Raw genomic sequence first — 18,464 nt, 5'->3', positions numbered from 1 at the left:
TCCGCAACCGATACGCCCGCACGACCCGCGGGCCGAGCGGACTCCGTGTCCGTGTGGATTAAGCGGTACCCGGAGGCTCAGGGTCGGACGGCGGCGGGTAACAGCCCGCTCCGCCCCGGCGCCGGGAGCCACCAACCCGGCCGGGAGAGGGGAGAGGGGGGGGGGGGGGGACTGGACTGGTGGTGGTGGTGGTGGGGCCGCCTGGATGAAACGCTACAGCTAACTAGCATTAGCCTCTCAGACCCGCGTCCTCATCACTTCGCCGCGGTGACGCCAACTGAACCGGGTGAGCCGCCGCGCTGACACTCACATTCAGCAACATTCAACGGACGAGCGTGCGTTTAATGTTCAATGTCGGCCACATGGGTGCCGTGACGCGCGCAGCCTCTTTGCTAACGCCGCTGGCTCCGAGCTAACGGTGACCATTCCCAAACCGCATTCATTTAGGGGGACTTGCGTTGAGCCGACACGGATGCAGTGGGTTTAAAAACCTCATTTAATCTGTGGACAGCTATTCACGTCTTCACCTCATCGTGCTATCTGGCGTCACCTGTCACCTGTCACCTGCCAGCCCCCGACGTATGGCAGCCTGCCACCAGCCAGGGTGGATCTGCCAGCTGATGTTGTCTCCGTTTCTTTGCCCACAAACGCATGACAGCAGGACGGCGGATCGGAACATGGAAGCTGGAAGTGTCCCGTCGCCAGCATAGGAGGGCTTCTCTGTGAGGTGCGCTCATCAAACTCCCCTCTGCTGTCCTCTCTCCTGCAGAAACTGCGAGTCTAATCTGAATGAAACTGAAAATCAAGATTGCGTATTACTACGCGTGATGTGTAGTAGAGACAGAGCTCATATGTTTGCACCCAGCCGATGCTATTTATGTTTCATATTCAGTGTCTAGGCCAATGTTTCTCCATTCCCCACATCCTGTGCTGTGAGGAAACTTCCTCTTTTGTCCCGGAGTGCTTAGCTGCATCCTGATCAGGGTCACAGATCGCACAGCAGCTCAATGGCTGGTGTGTTTTCACTCAGTGTTTTCCACTCTTAGCTTGTATTGGTGCTACTCCTCTTTGTATGAACCTTGCTGCTTTCTTTTATGGTTGGACTATGAATTTTGTGCATGCTCTCGTCAGTCACAACTCTAAACTTTAGCTCGGTGGACAGTTTTCTCGGGGCGGTTGAAGGATCTATGTCTGTGTTGCTGCTTGTGCATCCTGTAGACATCCACCCGCTCGCCCCTGGTAAGTTTTGTATTATCAACAGCAGTAGAGGAGCAGAATTAAGAGTTTTATTTCTGTGTCACCCAGCCGTAAAGGTTGTTGCTATTTTAGTAGCCATTCTTCTTGCTCTGGCACAAGTAGTTGATCTTAATGTTGGCTTTAAAGCACCAGAAGACTCGCTGGCTTTTACAACCAGGAAATTAGCACAAAACCAAACCTATTAGGATTATTTGAAAAATACGAGATGTGGGCGGTGATTTAGACGCTAACTCGCCATCAAGTGCATGTAAACCTACATGCGTGCTCTGGATATGTTCTATTCTCTGTTGAATCAACCCCCCTTGCTGCATGTTGCCAGGGATCTTTGGCCCGGCGTCTGATGTGGGACCCAAGTCATAGATTATGGGATTATGGTTACGTTATTTGTGGATTTTAATTGTTGCTCTTGGGTGATTACCCTACTACCTACTAGGCCACTATATCCTGACGCTATTTGCTAGTTAGTGCCCACTAACCGTTGTTGAAATGAATAGGCTTGATCCTTATTAGTTAAGTACTACAAGTGTAGTTTATTGATTCAGAAAATTGGCAAATTATTTCTTTAAGAATTTTCTTTTGTCATTTCCAAGTTTTCCTACTCACATTCCTATACAAATACATTTATAATGTTCCTATAGGGACAGAGTGTAAGTTAGGGAACAAGTACAGGGCTCTTTTGAGGTTATTGGTTTCCCACCCAAACACATAGTTTCCCATCACTGTGTCACAAGCTGTTGCTGTTGAGTCACTGTGTTGTTTTTGTTGGAAATAAGCAGACTGTCTAAAATTCTTGTGTAAATGTCCCACCAGACGCAGCCACTTCCCAGTATTCAGTGAAAGAGAATTCACTGAACTGATGTTGACTAGTGGAAATACAGCAAGAAAGCACTTTGACTTCTCAGCAATCGTTTTTTATTTTTGAGAAATTGTGTTGACAAATTAAGCTAGAGACTATGTTGAGATGGGATCACCGCAGTCAAAACTCCAGATTGTGCGAGGGGGCATAAAGTGTGGCATTTCCACCTGCTATCTACCGTATACTATCTATTTCTGGCGCCCCTTGCTGGGACCCCGCCTTCATATTCATCTCGTCTACATACGTGTTTTGTTTTGTGACTGCACCTTGGGCGACTGGGATCCATTGCCCCGACCAGATCTGAAAACAATACGCTCCCAGTGTGTCTTTGGTTATCACTGGCGGTTTGGGGAAAAGTCTCGTTCAGGCTTTTATTACATAACTGCTGGTATTGCGTTGTTCTTTAAGTGTTGTTTTCTTTCAGGTTGTCGCTGTGTGACTGAGCTCGCAGGCGAAGAGGAAGATGCCTCCCAGGCCGTCCTCAGGGGAGCTATGGGGCATCCACTTGATGCCCCCCAGGTATGACACACTTGATATCATTGTGTATAAGTGCATTATTTAATTTATTAAATGTGCGCCTGATTCTCCAAAATTCACATTAAACGTATTTCTTGTATAATGTGCTATACATATTCTATTTATATATATATATATTTATATATATATATATATTTATTTATGAATTATCATGACATTATAGTAATGCTGAGCATGTGTGCAGGATCCTGGTGGACTGCTTGCTGCCCAATGGAATGATTCTGACCCTCGAGTGCCTCCGAGAAGCCACGCTCATTACCATCAAACACGACCTTTTCAAGGAGGCCAGGAAATGTCCGCTCCACCAACTGCTGCAGGAGGAGACATCCTACATCTTTGTCAGTGTCACACAGGTAAGAACTCTCAACTCCCTCTTTGACGTAAACAAGTCTCATCTGAATGAATGCGTTTAATTAATTGGCTTAATTGGTGACTGCAAAATTCCTCTTCCAAAAACGTACTGGCGGTCTTCAGCAAAGACATCTTGGTAATAGCCTGAAGAGTCTTTTTGCTTCTGCCTGCAGGAAGCAGAGCGGGAGGAGTTCTACGACGAGACCAGAAGACTATGCGACCTTCGACTCTTCCAGGCCTTCCTCAAGGTCATTGAACCAGTTGGCAACAGAGAGGAAAAGATCCTCAACAGAGAGATTGGTGAGAGCATTTTGTATCTGCCAACACTGGTTCTGTTGTAGATGTTAGATTTTTGTGAATGAAATTTATTTGAATGGGGGAAATATACTATATTTATCTTTACTTGCATCAGTCTCATCACCATTATCTTACTCAGATATTTAGTAAGAAAAAAAGATTTGTTTCTCCACTACTCTTCTAAATAAAATAAACACAGCAACAGACCAAAAAAGAATTTGCTCACATGTGGGCTTATACACAAATGAATAAACACATAAATAAACAGTAGCCTACAATGAATTGCTTTGTTTAGACTGTCACACCCCCACACATACACACACGCCTCTCCATACACAACCAGCAGATCTATCCGCCTTAAAGTTTGTCATGATAATTACTGTTGATGCCTTATGAATGTGAAGTTAGTATTCCGTAGTTCAGGTGACATTTGGGGTGGTTGGTGTGATGCCTATTTAAAAACCCCAAAACTATTGCAATTATGATTTGGAGATTGATTACCACGGCAACGGACAAAGCTTCAAAGCATTTGGGTCAGCCTGAAAAGCGGAACTGATGAACTAAAGCTGCTTGCATTTGTTGTGGATTGTTGTTTTATGTGTTTCATGTAATTGCAGTAGATACAGAAGGGCAACATCGCTTTACAGATTGTCTAAACACATCGATTTAGCCCAAATTGCCTTAAAAGACAGGAAAAAACTGTCTGTGCTTTCTATTCTGTCAGGTTTTGCCATTGGTATGCCTGTGTGCGAGTTTGACCTTGTGAAGGATCCCGAGGTTCAGGACTTCAGGAGAAACATCCTGAATGTGTGTAAGGACTCTGTGGAGCTGAGGGATGCCAGCGGGCCCCACAGCCGAGCGCTCTATGTTTACCCACCCAATGTCGAATCCACACAGGAGCTACCCAAGCACATCTATAGCAAACTGGACAAAGGTAGGCAACAGCTATAGTCAGCTTTTTTTCTTCAGAGCGCAAAGCTTTTGGTTTCACGGGAAAAAGGAAAAAGGAAAAAAGGGTGAAATAAAATATAGAAAAATATTATTACTCAAATAACGAAAGTAAAGACAATATGGACCATTTACTACCTCGGAAAACAAAACAAATACAATTTCTTTCCGTACTTCCTCCGTACCACTTCAAATACAGCGGGGGACCAATAAACAGATGTCTCTAGACAACAACATTTGTAAAAATGTAAAGGATCCCCAAGACTCGCATCACACACCTTCACAATAAACACCAGTCTCAGTGTTACATGACAACGCACCCGGCTTCCTCCCTTTGTGTCGGAGACCCACTCTGCTGATTGTCCAGCTGGAGCTCTGTAGAACTGAAGGAGCAGCATGAACGGCATGCAGGCCGAAGCCAACCTGAGTTGCACCTGTAGAGAAAAGAGGGGGGGGGGTGGCAGAAGAGGAGAAAGCCCATACCCTCGCCCCAGCCTCACACGTAACTGGGACCAAGAACGTTTTAGCCTCCCATCAATATTTAATCGCTACCAGCCAGCCGTAACAACTGATAGCAGCTACGCTAATGAACAGGGCATTCAATGAGGTGCTACTGTTGTGCAGGTCAAGACTTCAGAACACTGAAAGTTGGATGGTTATTGTTTCTGGGATGCTTTGCGAGTGAAATTTGATTCATTGTTGCTTTTTCATCTGCTTTCTCTCATTCTGTGTCTCTTTCTGCAGGTCAGATTATCGTTGTGATTTGGGTGATTGTTTCTCCAAACAACGACAAACAAAAGTATACATTGAAGATCAACCACGACTGTGTCCCGGAACAGGTGGGAGGAATGTTCAAAAATGAAAAAGCTAAACGATCAGCCATCCTAGTTCTAAACTCAACGTGAGATTTTTGAAGGGTGTCTAACGTGGGCTGCGGCCGTGTATGTGCATCTGTCCTGCAGGTGATTGCAGAGGCCATCCGGAAGAAGACACGCAGCATGCTGCTGTCCCCAGAGCAGCTAAAGATGTGCGTTCAGGAATATCAGGGTAAATACATCCTCAAAGTGTGTGGCTGTGATGAGTACCTGCTGGAAAAGTACCCCATCAGCCAGTACAAGGTAAGAGATGTATGGACAGTGTATCTACTTAAGAAATACAACAAATCATGACCTTAAATGGCATATCTATATACATATGTATAAAGGCACGTAAAAAAAGGTTACAGATGGTTTAATGGGTCAATTGCAAGACTTTGTCTAAACAAAAATCAAACTATGCCCGAGATGAATCATGCTGATCCAGCCTTTCTGACAAATCCATATATATATATATATATGTCTCTCTCTCTATATCTATATCTATATATAGATATATAAATATACAGCCTTTCATTAAAACTCAAGAACCATTTCCTCATGCCTAGAGTCCATGTGAGAAGTTCAAAGTAGAAGATGCACAAAGCCTCGCCCATCCCTCTACGGTCGATCTGCGGCTGCTGGAAATTCAGCAGTTGCTATCAGTCGTTATACTTAGCCACCCTGTAACTCGAGCATCGCCGTGTCCTTTGCCTCCAACGGTCTCCCTGTGCGTCATTCCTTCTCTCTGTCTCTCTCCCTCTAGTATATCCGTAGTTGCATCATGCTCGGCAGGCTGCCCAACCTGATGCTAATGGCTAAGGACAGCCTGTATAGTCAGTTGCCAACGGATAACTTTGTCATGCCGTCCTACTCTCGACGCATCTCCACGGCAACGTCCTACATGAACGGCGAGGCAGCTGTCAAGTCTCTGTGGACCATCAATGGGACCCTGCGAATACGAATCCTCTGTGCCACCTACGTTAACGTCAACATACGGGACATAGACAAGGTTGGGAAGCCCGGTTGTACATACCGCTGCCCGTATCAGTGAAACTACACGACAGATCCATGATTCTATTGCTTTATTCCTACGTGGATTGTCAGGAAAGAGTAGAAGAGGCCAAAGAGAGGAATTTTCTTTTTTTTAAATTTAAAATGCAATGTTATTTATTGTGTTTTTCTAAGATACGTGAATGATTCATGTGTACACATTATCAGTTAAATGTAACATTTTCACAAAAACGTCACTACAATGATCATCTAGCACAACAGCGTTTGACAAGTCGTTCAACAAGCAACAAGTCTTTGAGGAATGTTTTAGAGACGATACGTATCTCTTTTATTAATGTTATTTTTCGTTTGCTTCTTGTTATTTATAGATATATGTGAGAACAGGCATTTACCATGGAGGGGAACAAATGTGTGATAACGTGAACACACAGAGAGTACCCTGCTCTAACCCAAGGTAAGTGTCCACCCTTCATTACAATATATTTGATTTCACCACATGAATAACCACAATAGCTTTTCTTACGACATATTTGTTCTATTTTATCAGAAACACTAAGATTAAAAACAATTTGATGAATCAATTACGGCTCCCACGAATGGAAATAACTACCACTGATCATTGAAATGGTGCTTTCAGTCATTTACACTGCTAGTTTATTGCTTGCAAGTAATGCGTTGCAAGAGGTAAAAGGAATATGTTAAAAAAAAAGAAGGAAAAGCTTATATAAGATATTTATCCAGAAGTGGTGAAAGAGTAGGCTCAACCCTGAGCCCTCAGTGGTGCACTCCATAGAATTAAACGGCACAGATCTCTTTAGGTGACTTCTTGGGGGTTGCTGCTTTCCCTACATACCTATATTTGAGATTGCGTTGGCCCAAGTCTCATAAACAAACTTGGTGTCACTTTTCGTCTGTGTGTACAGGTGGAATGAGTGGCTCACCTATGACATGTACATCCCAGACATCCCCCGTGCCGCCCGACTCTGCCTCTCCATCTGCTCCGTCAAGGGCAGGAAGGGAGCCAAGGAGGTAAGAGAGCGGTAACAGAAATAACTCAACAATGCAACCTCAATTGACAGGAAGAGGACATGCACAAACAGGAAGGGCCTTGCTATGCCTTTTGGCTACAGCGGTTACCTTTTTCTTTACATTTGGGAATCATTTTGGAAAAGTAAAATACTTTTGTCTACAGTTGTACTGAGGGCAAACGCTGTAAATCAACAGAGAATAGAGGATTTTGAACAAAAGTAAAGACCAACTTCCAAGTGTTTGAATCTTTTATTTAACGGTTGCACCCTGGAGGGCTTAATATATATATAGAACCTTTTGTGTGTGTGTGTGTGTGTGTGTGTGTGTGTGTGTGTGTGTGTGTGTGTGGGGGGGGCATCTCCTGGTCTGGGTATTGGAACCTACCCTCCTCGATGTGTCAGTCTGTCTTACGTGTCCAAGGTGAATGAGAGCTGTGGTATCAACTTTAGCTCTGTTTAATTACTAATCAGCCATTGGCAGCGTGTCGGCAGGAAACATCGATCGACAGAAGGGACTTTTCCATTGACGTCGCAATACGCTTCGCTTGCATCGGCCACTTTGATGGCATGTTGGGAAATTAGATAATGTTTCTTGCACAAGACTTTGACAGAAAAAAAAAGAAAAGAAAAGAAGAAGCGATCACATTTTAAACGTGTCACTGGTGAAGCGTAATAGTAACACGATCTATGTTTAGAAACCATGTGGTGCAAAACTATTGCAGGTCGTCTGTACTGTTGTTCTTTGGTTCTGAACCCTAAACAAGCACCCACGCGGATCGATTTGTCTTTTATCTCTCTTCAATGAAAAAGCCATTAAAGTGTAGAGAGGGTGCGCCGGTTATCAAACGGTCGGCGGTGCAATCCCCAGTTGCTTCATGTCCCGTGTCGAAGTGTCCCTGAGCAAGACACCTACCTGCTCCCCGAGCAGCACGCTGGGGTTAAATGCACACAATAATTTCCCCACGGGGGATTAATACAGGTTACTTTCTTTCTATGGGAGGGAGAGGTGTGTGTGTCTGCGAATGGCCAGACATGGATATGGTAAGCGACACCCGGGGTGTATCCCGTACCACTCAGTGCTAGTAGTCCGGGGTCAGGTTAGCGGATGCTCTTTCATCTCCGCCTCAATGAAAGATAAACACTCTCCAGCTGCCTTTTGTTCCGGCACTTCCTTTTAATGGGTGTGTTTTGAATGGCTGTCCGCACGTAACACGGTCCGCCTCGCCATGTTGACTCTTGTCACCTCGTTCCATCGCTGGCCCTAAGCGAAGACTCGCTTTGAAGATCGAGATCTTATCGTTCAGAGTCCCCTCAGCCAAAGGGAGGACTTCCTTGGTAGCTTTGGTGTGAGGTAGTTCACAGTGGATAATTAGTCTCTACTTTCCCTTAGATGATGTTGTTTTATATAACGCAGACGTCTTATTGTGTCCTCAGCCTAAGGAAAGCTTGGTTGGTGTTAAAAGCGTCAAAAGTCCAAATGATTCCCCATGTGTGCTTGTGTGTGATTCTGCCATGAGCTTCTAACGTTGAAAGAACTCACTGTTGATTTGGAATCGGTGGTTCTCTCTCTCTTTCTCCCATTAGGAGCACTGCCCACTAGCTTGGGGTAATATCAACTTGTTCGACTACACTCACACTCTAGTAGCCAACAAGATGGCTCTGAACCTCTGGCCCGTCCCTCACGGCCTGGAAGATCTCCTCAACCCCATTGGAGTCACAGGCTCCAACCCCAATAAGGTATCCAAGTGCAGCATCTTGCTTCAATGTTCATTTGTGCTGTTCATAATACATTTTTCGAAATGGGGAGTATGAAAAAGTAGTTTTAATCCATATTTAAGTGTCAGGAGAGAGCCTCAGACTTCTTATTTCCATTGCTGCTTCTCCGTAGTGGTTCATCACATAATAAATAAAAAGAGTAACTTGAATTGAGTGTGTGATTGTGTCGTGAAACATTATTTGATTATATCCTTTAAATCTTCGTCGTCCAGGAAACACCATGTCTGGAGCTGGAGTTTGACCACTTCAGTAGTTCGGTCAAATACCCAGATATGAATGCAGTAGAGGATCACGCCAACTGGACCATCTCGAGGGAACTGGGGTTCAGCTACAACCTCTCTGGACAGGTAGTGAGACCAGACGCATCATCACAGCAACTTGTTTTATGTTTGGAAACTCAAGCGCCGGTAAGGAAATGTCTGTGCAGAGCAGCCGGAGTGCGAGAGGTTTGCACATCCAATTAAATAAACACGGTTACATTATTCCCTGAATATTTCATCTTGTTTCAGTTATTCTAACATTTTATTTATCAAAGCATTTCAATACAAGTCAATTTAGAGCAATAAGCAAATTGATGAATACAATTGATCAGCCAATCAATAAACTATAAATACGCAGGTTTTTTGTTATTATACTATGTCACTTAATTAACACTTGTGTGGCTCAGTCACCGAGAGTTACTCTGCCGTGTGAGCGGATGTGAACAGTGTGAGACGACTAGTTTCATGACGATGACATCATGCAGCTTTTTCCTGACCAGAATATCATTGAAAATGATCCAAATCTAAACTGACATCCTAGTTAAACATTCACAAATAATTTTTTGTTAGGGAGTACATTAATGGGACGATTTTAAGCTCTCGACAAAGCGATGGGCAAACGAAAAACAGGATTCCGGATTTGAGAGCAGTGCCGGGGTTTTTAAAAGCCTCGCACCGAATGTTCTGAGCATCTGGCTGCGTCGCGCTGCGACCGCTTCAGAAGTGGATTTGCTGTTATTCTGCAGCCACGATAATCTCTGGTTCTCCTTCTGCACCTTCTCTGCAAACACAAAGAGTACCTGTCCAAATATATCTCAGCACAGCCTGGCAGCTTGGTGATAAATGCTGGTCACGGTTGTATTTATGAGCCGTGATCAGATTCCAAGGAAAAAACACAAGTGAAAACAACTAAGAGCAAAACAGTGATTTAACAAGTTTTTCTTCCTCAATTATTTGTTTTCTCCTTTCCTGCTCCCACTACCTAAGTATCTGTGAAGATTGAATTAGAAACAGAGCAAATGCATCATTTAAATAGATTCATTTTAGATAAATTGCCAGAAAAATACAGGCATGTACAGTAAATGTTCACTTCAGTCTTTTTTTGTCCTAATGTCGAAATGTGGTTAAACCTTTTACCAGAACTGTGGTAGACACGGTTAAATACATAATTTCAGTGTTTAAATGATTTCCTTTCGGGTGTGTTTCAGAGCAACCGGTCGGCGAGAGATCACGCCTTGACGGAGAGCGACACGGAGCAGATGAGACAGCTGAGTAACAGAGACCCTCTTTCAGAAATCACTGAGCAGGAGAAAGACTTCCTCTGGAGACACAGGTAACCCCTCGACCAGCGTGTTTCACTCTTGTACGCAGGATGTAGACATGTAAAAACAACTGTTTGAAAGTTAAACCAGGATAAAAAAACACAATTATCATCCCTTTTCTCTGTCTCTATCAGGCACTACTGCGTGAACATACCTGAGATCCTTCCCAAGATCCTTCTGGCTGTGAAATGGAACTCCAGAGATGAAGTAGCACAGGTAATGTCATGGCGTTGGATAAACAAGAGGGAACATAAGGAAAGAGTATTCGGATGGGAATCTGAGGAATGGACAAAGTAAAACCTTGCAAAATGAAATACATGTTGCAGATTTATTCCATTCCACCTACCACTCTTTCTGACATCCTTGTTTTTTGAGCTTGAATGGAGACATCTGCCAAAATACTTATGCCCTAATTCTCACACTCGCAATGAGTGCTACTTAATATGTCTTGTCTTGTGCGTTTCCCAGATGTATTGCCTGTTAAAGGAATGGCCGTCTATCCGTCCCGAGCAGGCCATGGAGCTGTTGGACTGTAACTATCCGGACCCCATGGTCAGGCACTTTGCTGTACGCTGCCTCGACAAATACCTCACTGACGACAAACTGTCCCAGTACCTGATCCAGCTTGTACAGGTAGGTCTGGCTGAAAGGCTGGACTGGGGAAATCAAGGAACTGAGTACCTCTCTCCTGCCTGGGGATCCTTGGGAGTCAGAGCTCTATACGTCTTCCTCCGGTCTGCCTGAGGTTGTTTTCGTGCTTGGTGTACAGAGACTGCATGGGGAGAGACATTGCAGTGTCTGTAAGGACACATCTGACCCTCCTCTTGCTCTCTCCCTCCAATTTTCGCTTCCTCTATTCTCCTTCTGCTCCAGGTATTAAAATATGAGCAGTACCTTGAAAATCCCCTGGCACGTTTCCTCCTGAAAAAAGCCCTTACCAATCAAAGGATAGGTCACTTCTTCTTTTGGCATCTCAAGTGAGTCACCTTTCAGATTGCCTTTTCTTCATGTTAATTTACCTTCCCCTCTCTGCGTCTTTGTAGACAACTGAGAATCTCACCCCGCCTCCCTCGTCTTTGTGCCCTCCTCACAGGTCGGAAATGCACAATAAGACAGTGAGCCAGAGGTTTGGGCTGCTGTTGGAGGCTTACTGCAGGGCGTGTGGCATGTATCTCAAACACCTGAGCAGGCAGGTAGAGGCCATGGAGAAGCTCATCAACCTCACCGACATCCTTAAACAGGAGAAGAAGGATGAGACGCAGAAGGTAAGGGGAGAGGCAAAGTTCAAAAAAATGTTTTTTATCCTTTGCATCTCACAGCTGTTCATTTGAAATTTTAATATCTGCAAACAATCAAACCACACAAAAAATGCATGCACACAACATTTTATATTTAGCATATTTTTTTCACAACTCAGAATGTTTAAAATGCACATACAGTACCTCTCAAACGCAGTCATTTTTAGGAGGTTTCTTTGTGGGTGCTTGTGTATGTGCATGCGCAAATATGTATGTGCAAATGCATGTGTGTATGCTGTGTGTCTGTGTCTTGTGGAGGTCCAGATGCGGTTCCTTGTGGACCAGATGAAGAGACCAGACTACATGGATGCTCTGCAGAACTACACCTCTCCTCTAAACCCTGCACACCAACTGGGAAACCTGAGGTTAGAAGCAATAGTGCTGTTATGTGTGTGTGTGTGTGTGTGTGTGTGTGTGTGTGTGTGTGTGTGTGTGTGTGTGTGTGTGTGTGTGTGTGTGTGTGTGCAGCGGTGTTTATATAGATATATGTGAGGTTGTGAAAAGAGAGGTGACAATGTCTAATAACCTCTATTCATTTGTGCATAGGTTAGATGAATGCAGAATCATGTCATCAGCGAAGAGGCCGCTGTGGCTGAACTGGGAGAATCCTGACATCATGTCTGAGCTGCTCTTTCAGAATAATGAGATCATCTTCAAAAATGGAGATGGTAAACACACACACACACAATGTATATCATTTTCAAAGTATTTATTGTACTTGACTTTAGCAACAAGCCTACATGCTGAGAGAAGCTTTTATGTTAAAGTCCAGCCAAAATAAAATAGTCTTCTTATGTGTGCGTAATCAATATTTTGAGTGAGTTTGAAGATCTTTCGTAGAGATGGACCTCGACTCAAAGCGCTAAATATTACATTTGAAAAACTCTACCTTTGTTAGCGGTTTCATTCTACCGAACTACATCCTTGCATCAGCGCAGGGTGTAAACCGTTAGCCAGCCCAGTGCGGCTAGTCGTGCTAGCCCCTTCGGTTAGCTTCGTTCTGCAAGCGGTGCCATTTGCGAGTGTATCATATTGAACGTTTTCTGTTACTACAAGCGCTATGGAAAGAAAATCCTTAACCTTTGGCTGTACACATGATCACCGATTCCCTTCTCCTGCCCTGTGCTGTAAAGAGATGCTACGTATCTCTGAGTCCCGATCCTAGATGTTGACACAAGTTGTACTGTTTTACAATTGTGATGAGCTTCTTGGTAATAGCTGTCTATTATAATCAAACCAACTTTTCTTCATGTTGAATTTGTGTTTATAATCAGTCAATATTCCCAGATGTTAATAACTGTAAATGACCTAATTGTGTGTTTTGTTGTTGTAGACTTGCGGCAGGATATGCTGACGTTGCAGATCATTAAAATCATGGAGAACATTTGGCAGAATCAGGGACTGGACCTCCGGTACTTCTTCTTTTCTTAGCACCTCAGGCTATATGTCTTTTTCTCTTTCTTTTCTTTCTTAAATTGTATTTATTCTCTTACTCTGGGGCTAAGACGATATGTGTCGTTTGTCTCCAGGATGCTTCCCTATGGCTGCCTGTCGTTAGGAGACTGTGTGGGTCTTATCGAGGTGGTTCGCAGCTCCCACACCATAATGCAGATTCAGTGTAAAGGAGGCTTGAAAGGAGCTCTGCAGTTCAACTCAAACACGCTGCATCAGTGGCTCAAGGACAAGAATAAGGGCGAGATGTGAGTTCCTCTCTCCTGATATTATTTTCTTATAGCAGCATGGCATCTTCAGGCAGTAAAGAAGTGAATTTGTGGGACCCGAAAAACACCCATAACAGATAACACATAACACATTTATTATATTTATTAATTGTTGTAAAACATTTCTGCTTTCCAATATGTGTGTGTGTGCAGGTATGACATGGCTGTGGATCTGTTTACAAGATCCTGTGCTGGCTACTGTGTAGCTACGTTTATCCTTGGGATAGGAGACAGACACAACAGCAACATTATGGTCAAAGATGATGGACAGGTAACCTGTATGTGCCTCCACACACACGGCGTGACACTTTGGTCAAAGGTGGACAGGTTCTAATTATCACACGTCGCTATACCGACACAGTTTGAGATATGATTGGCATTAAACCACCTCCACGTGGTGCACAAATAATGACCAACCTGTACAATGATTCAAGCCTAGTCGATCTAATTATGTCTGAAACAACATCCAATGATAGAACTGATTGAGCCGCTTTGTCTACGCTGCTTCATGTAGATGTTGTTTTGATTTAAATACATTCATTTACGATTCCGCCCAGTGGCCTTTCTGTGTGGAGTCTGCATGTTCTCCCCGTGTCTGCGTGGGTTCTCTCCGGGTTCTCCGGCTTCCTCCCACAGTCCAAAGACATGCTCTGGGGATCAGGTTGATTGGGGACTTTAAATTGCGCGTAGATGTGTGGATGTGAGTGTGAATGGTTGTGTGTCTCTGTGTAGCCCTGCGATTGGCTGGCGACCAATCCAGGATGTACCCTGTCTATCGCCCGAAGTTGGCTGGGATAGACTCCCCCCCCCCCCCCCCCCCGCGACCCTGTGTGCAGGATAAGCGGTTTGACGATGGATGGATGGATGGATGGTGTCTGAGTCACAGTGGGTGTTGAGTATATGGATCCCGCTTTGGGAGAAGTTTAGAGGTTTACTTGTTATAGGGAGTTACTCGAGTTTCACTTCCTGCTTTCTTCTTTGTTCTGCTCTTGTCCAGTTGTTCCATATAGATTTCGGCCATTTCCTGGATCATAAGAAGAAGAAATTTGGCTACAAGAGAGAACGAGTTCCCTTTGTACTGACGCAAGACTTCCTCATCGTCATCAGCAAGGGATCCCAAGAGTGTGCAAAGACCAAAGAGTTTGAGAGGTACTGCAGCATCTTTATTGTAGATCTTTTCATCTGTTGCCTATCTCTTTCATTTTGAGACATTTTCATAACCAAATCACACCCAAATACTCACAAACCGTGCAAGAGCCCCGTAGGACAAGGCAACAGTTTGCAGAAACCATAGATTTGCTTCTGATGGTATCAGACTGGGAGTGAAACAAACGTGCTCGCCTGTCTTTGGGTGGGTTTTAATTTCCCAACACAGCTTTGTTTATGCTTTCTACTTTTTCTTGTTGCAGCAGCTGCGACTTGGCACTAGCCGAACGACGGGTTTCGTTCAGGCTTCTTTCTTACGCTCCCATTTCCCGTCTCTCCCAGGTTCCAAGAGATGTGTTATAAGGCCTACCTGGCCATCCGGCAGCATGCTAACCTCTTCATCAACCTCTTCTCCATGATGCTGGGCTCCGGCATGCCTGAGCTGCAGTCCTTTGACGACATCGCCTACATCAGGAAGACGCTCGCCCTGGAGAAGAGCGAACAGGTTACACAACTTCTTTTTGCTGTGATTTGTTGTGTCTGATCTTATTTTGCGGGTCTTGAAATCGTCTCACATTTGGCTTCTTGAAAGCTCTACTGGAATTCTGTTTCTACTAATTTATCGCTTGCGTCTTTCTTTCTGCTTTCTGCAGGAGGCGTTGGACTACTTTATGAAACAGATGAACGATGCTCACCACGGAGGATGGACCACCAAGATGGACTGGATATTCCACACAATTAGACAGCATGCACTAAACTGATCTTCTGCAATCAAACAAAAAGCACCATTCACACTGTGCAGTAACAGGAAGTTTGGAGCTTGATTTAATTATTTCGTTCTGTTTAAAGACCATTTTTATTTATCCCAGCAAGGTTCCGTTGTTGCTTCATTTTCTTTCCATTATCATCCGACCTTCTTGCAGTCTTGATGCCCTCACTTCAGCCTCCGTAAAGGCAGATCCTTGCTACTGGTTTTTGCTGTTTTCTTTTTTTACCCAACAAACGGGATAACTTTTTTTGAGAAATTCGTGTCTGCCAATCTATAAATGCAGCCGCAAAGTCAGTCCGCACTCCGACTCCACCTCAAAGAGGTGGTGCTTGGGAAGCTTTTTAATCGCATCTCCGCTGAGAAGATGGCGGGCACAAGGAATCCTACATAATAAGTGTTACAGTACAGTGCAGGAGTACTGCAGTGTGGGGTCTTCTGTGAGGACTACCACTGGACAGCCTGTATCTGTGGAGAAAGCTGCCCTCCTGAGCTGACTTGGTGTCAGCTTTGCCAACTTTTAAACCTTTGTGAGGAAATCTCAAAGGTTAGAAACTGCAGAAGAGTTGGTGGTTTGTTTTGCACACCGTCAGTTTAAAAAGCACATGACCCTGGGGAAGACTTGTTGGTGGTGCAGCATGTGACTCTTGTGTAAACTTCAGGGTATTGATGCCTCTCCATAAAAAACTGCACTTACAAATAACAGCAGGTATAATATGCCTTTCTTATTTATTTATCTATCCATTTTTCAAGTTTCTACATACACAGGCAAACATCTACAGCCGTTGCTATTGTACATGCTATTGTAGTTTGTTTTTTTTCCTTTTCCTTTTTCCTTTCCTTCTGTCTATTGAGTTTGTAGGACTGCAGATACCTTTTTTTTGCCTCTGTCCCTTTGAAGTAAATATCTTATTTGACCGATTTAGTGGCAGCCAAATTTGTGTCATTCTGGCTAGTCTGCAGCCCTCTGAGTTAGTAAAATATGTGTTTGGGGATGCAAATTGATGAGAATGAAGAAAACTTTTATGACTATTGGGACCGATTCCAAGAGTGCGGCTGTCTGTTTTATTGACGAGCAGAAGACACGAGGATGTCGTGTCTTCCTGTTGATGAAATGCCTCGGCATCTCAACACTGCAAACTGCCAACACATTAGCGCATTGCCACACGTTCCACATCTTGGCATCCTTCTTTCACATATTTGGCATATAACAGGAAAATCAACACAGGACGCCAGGGCGCATTTTTATTTCATTGTCTGTTTTAAGCGGGCAAATGTCAAAGTGGTGGTCTGCTCTGATGTTTCACGCATATGTGTGAAGTTCACATTATTGCAGAAGGATCTGCTAGAATGTATTTGATTGCTAACATGGACCTTACTTGCACTCATCTTTTAGTGTTTTTTGCATCTTTCGTATGTCAGAGGCAGTGCTACTAACCCCGCAGTAGGTCATTAGGTCATTAGCAATCTCTTCTCTCCTGATTTTTATTATGTGCCAAATCACTGAGGCCAGTGAGCTAACTGATAAAAATCCCTTATTGCAGTAATGAATATTGAGTGAAAAGAGGCTAACGGTGGGCAATGCACTTAAAAAGAGTAGTTGTTGTAATGCTCCAAAAGGACCACGTAAGATGTTAGCCTAGTTAGCATGATTTATAAACAGCATATCCAGTAGGTATGATGTACATTTTGAAGCAGCGTTCAGCTGTGCGTGTGTACATTCACAGTCAGACCTCTTTTCTATGGTGGGCGGTGTGTGTCGTGTGCATTCGTTGTCTTTCTGTACAGGTTGCAGAGCTTCATTGGCGGGCCCCAATGAAGAGCCACACTCTATGTACATTTCCACGTGTGACGACACTTACCTGTGGAAGTTGAGGTTTTGTTGTTGTAAAACAAGGACGGTGCAGTGTGCGTGTGAGGGTGTGTATTGTACTTTCATCATGCAGCGATAGTTGAAGCATGGAGAACAGGCTGTTAGTTTGACGTTGGCGGGGATGGTTTTTGGGGGCCACAGTCCCACATCTCACACAGAAAAAACACACTTACTTCTTGAACTACGCTTGTGCTTCTGTCAAAACGTCTAAAATCAGGTTCAATAAGAACTGTGACAAAGTATCTTACAGGGTCTAACACGGTTTAATAATCTTAGCTGATCAGCCAGTTATTATGTCGCACTAGTTCACTTAAAGCCGATATGTCAAAACCTGTCTGATAATATTGATCAACGTCCTGCAGGAGATTTACAATAACACAATGACACCTAGTTGTGCAGTGAAATACTTTTACGTTTAGTAGAGAAAAGGTCAATCCCAATTCTATTTTCCTTCAGTAACAGTAACACAGCTGACTTCAGTAAGCTGTGATTTGAACACGCAGTGGAAATAATGACACAAACACCCAGATATAATGAAATGTATCCATATCCATGACGTAAATATTTTTTACGTGAACCCTATTTTGTTTTTCATGGCCGACAAGTATTTAATCTAAGGTGTTTAATGTTACTGTTTGCATCATTGACAGGTGTTCACGTTATTGTGTCTACCACCTGAATGAATATGGGCCCTGGAATGAAGCGAATGAAAAAAACATTTTTAAACCCACAGTGAAAGAAAGAATGTAAACTCTCCCTTTGAAGAGAAATATGGATCTAACGGTGGTGTTATTTTCTGTAAGCAGTGCTCTTAACCACATTACGGTGTTTTCCTGTCTTTTATACAATGTACCACGCTGTCAGAACCTTAACATATACTATGAATGAATGTACAACGGGCCAATGTAGTGTTTTTCACAGTAGAACTGCATGTTTTCTGTCTGCTAAGCAGCCATACAGATGTTTATAAATGAATGCCTTAAGTTTGCTCTGTGTAAGAACAGTTTTATCTTCACAATAAGCTGTGTTTTTTATTTATTTATAAATGTATATTGTATATCATGTTGGCTCCCCGGTTACAGAGTAACGGTTTGTTCCTGACTGACTGACTTATCTTAGTGTTCTGTGAAGATTTGAAAATAAATTTGCTAAACATACAT

The 18,464-nt window shown here is 43.6% G+C and overlaps 1 protein-coding gene across 5 annotated transcripts; it reads left to right on the top strand.

Moving 5' to 3' along the window:
• Positions 1-148: 148 nt before the first annotated feature.
• On the top strand, positions 149-18,461 carry LOC120823571 (phosphatidylinositol 4,5-bisphosphate 3-kinase catalytic subunit alpha isoform). Of its 5 annotated transcripts, none has more exons than XM_040183670.2 (26): positions 149-286; positions 659-727; positions 2,538-2,632; positions 2,835-3,003; positions 3,175-3,301; positions 4,023-4,232; positions 4,991-5,085; positions 5,209-5,364; positions 5,867-6,112; positions 6,483-6,568; positions 7,038-7,143; positions 8,727-8,879; positions 9,131-9,265; positions 10,387-10,511; positions 10,635-10,716; positions 10,969-11,133; positions 11,374-11,477; positions 11,594-11,765; positions 12,057-12,163; positions 12,345-12,466; positions 13,132-13,210; positions 13,328-13,498; positions 13,673-13,790; positions 14,517-14,668; positions 15,008-15,170; positions 15,319-18,461. In XM_040183670.2, the coding sequence occupies exons 3-26, from the start codon at positions 2,577-2,579 to the stop codon at positions 15,424-15,426; spliced, it is 3,207 nt and encodes a 1,068-aa protein (XP_040039604.1). In that variant the 5' UTR covers positions 149-286; positions 659-727; positions 2,538-2,576; the 3' UTR covers positions 15,427-18,461. The 5 variants fall into 5 exon arrangements, 4 of the variants coding, with proteins under 4 accessions (XP_040039604.1, XP_040039606.1, XP_040039608.1 ...); XM_040183672.2 differs by having other exon boundaries at positions 167-286; positions 662-727; XM_040183674.2 differs by lacking the exon at positions 659-727 and having other exon boundaries at positions 186-286.
• Positions 18,462-18,464: the final 3 nt, after the last annotated feature.

This window comes from Gasterosteus aculeatus, chromosome 8, assembly GCF_964276395.1.
Source record: "Gasterosteus aculeatus chromosome 8, fGasAcu3.hap1.1, whole genome shotgun sequence".
Taxonomy (NCBI): Eukaryota; Metazoa; Chordata; class Actinopteri; order Perciformes; family Gasterosteidae; genus Gasterosteus; species Gasterosteus aculeatus.
This window is presented reverse-complemented; position numbering and strand designations above follow the sequence as displayed.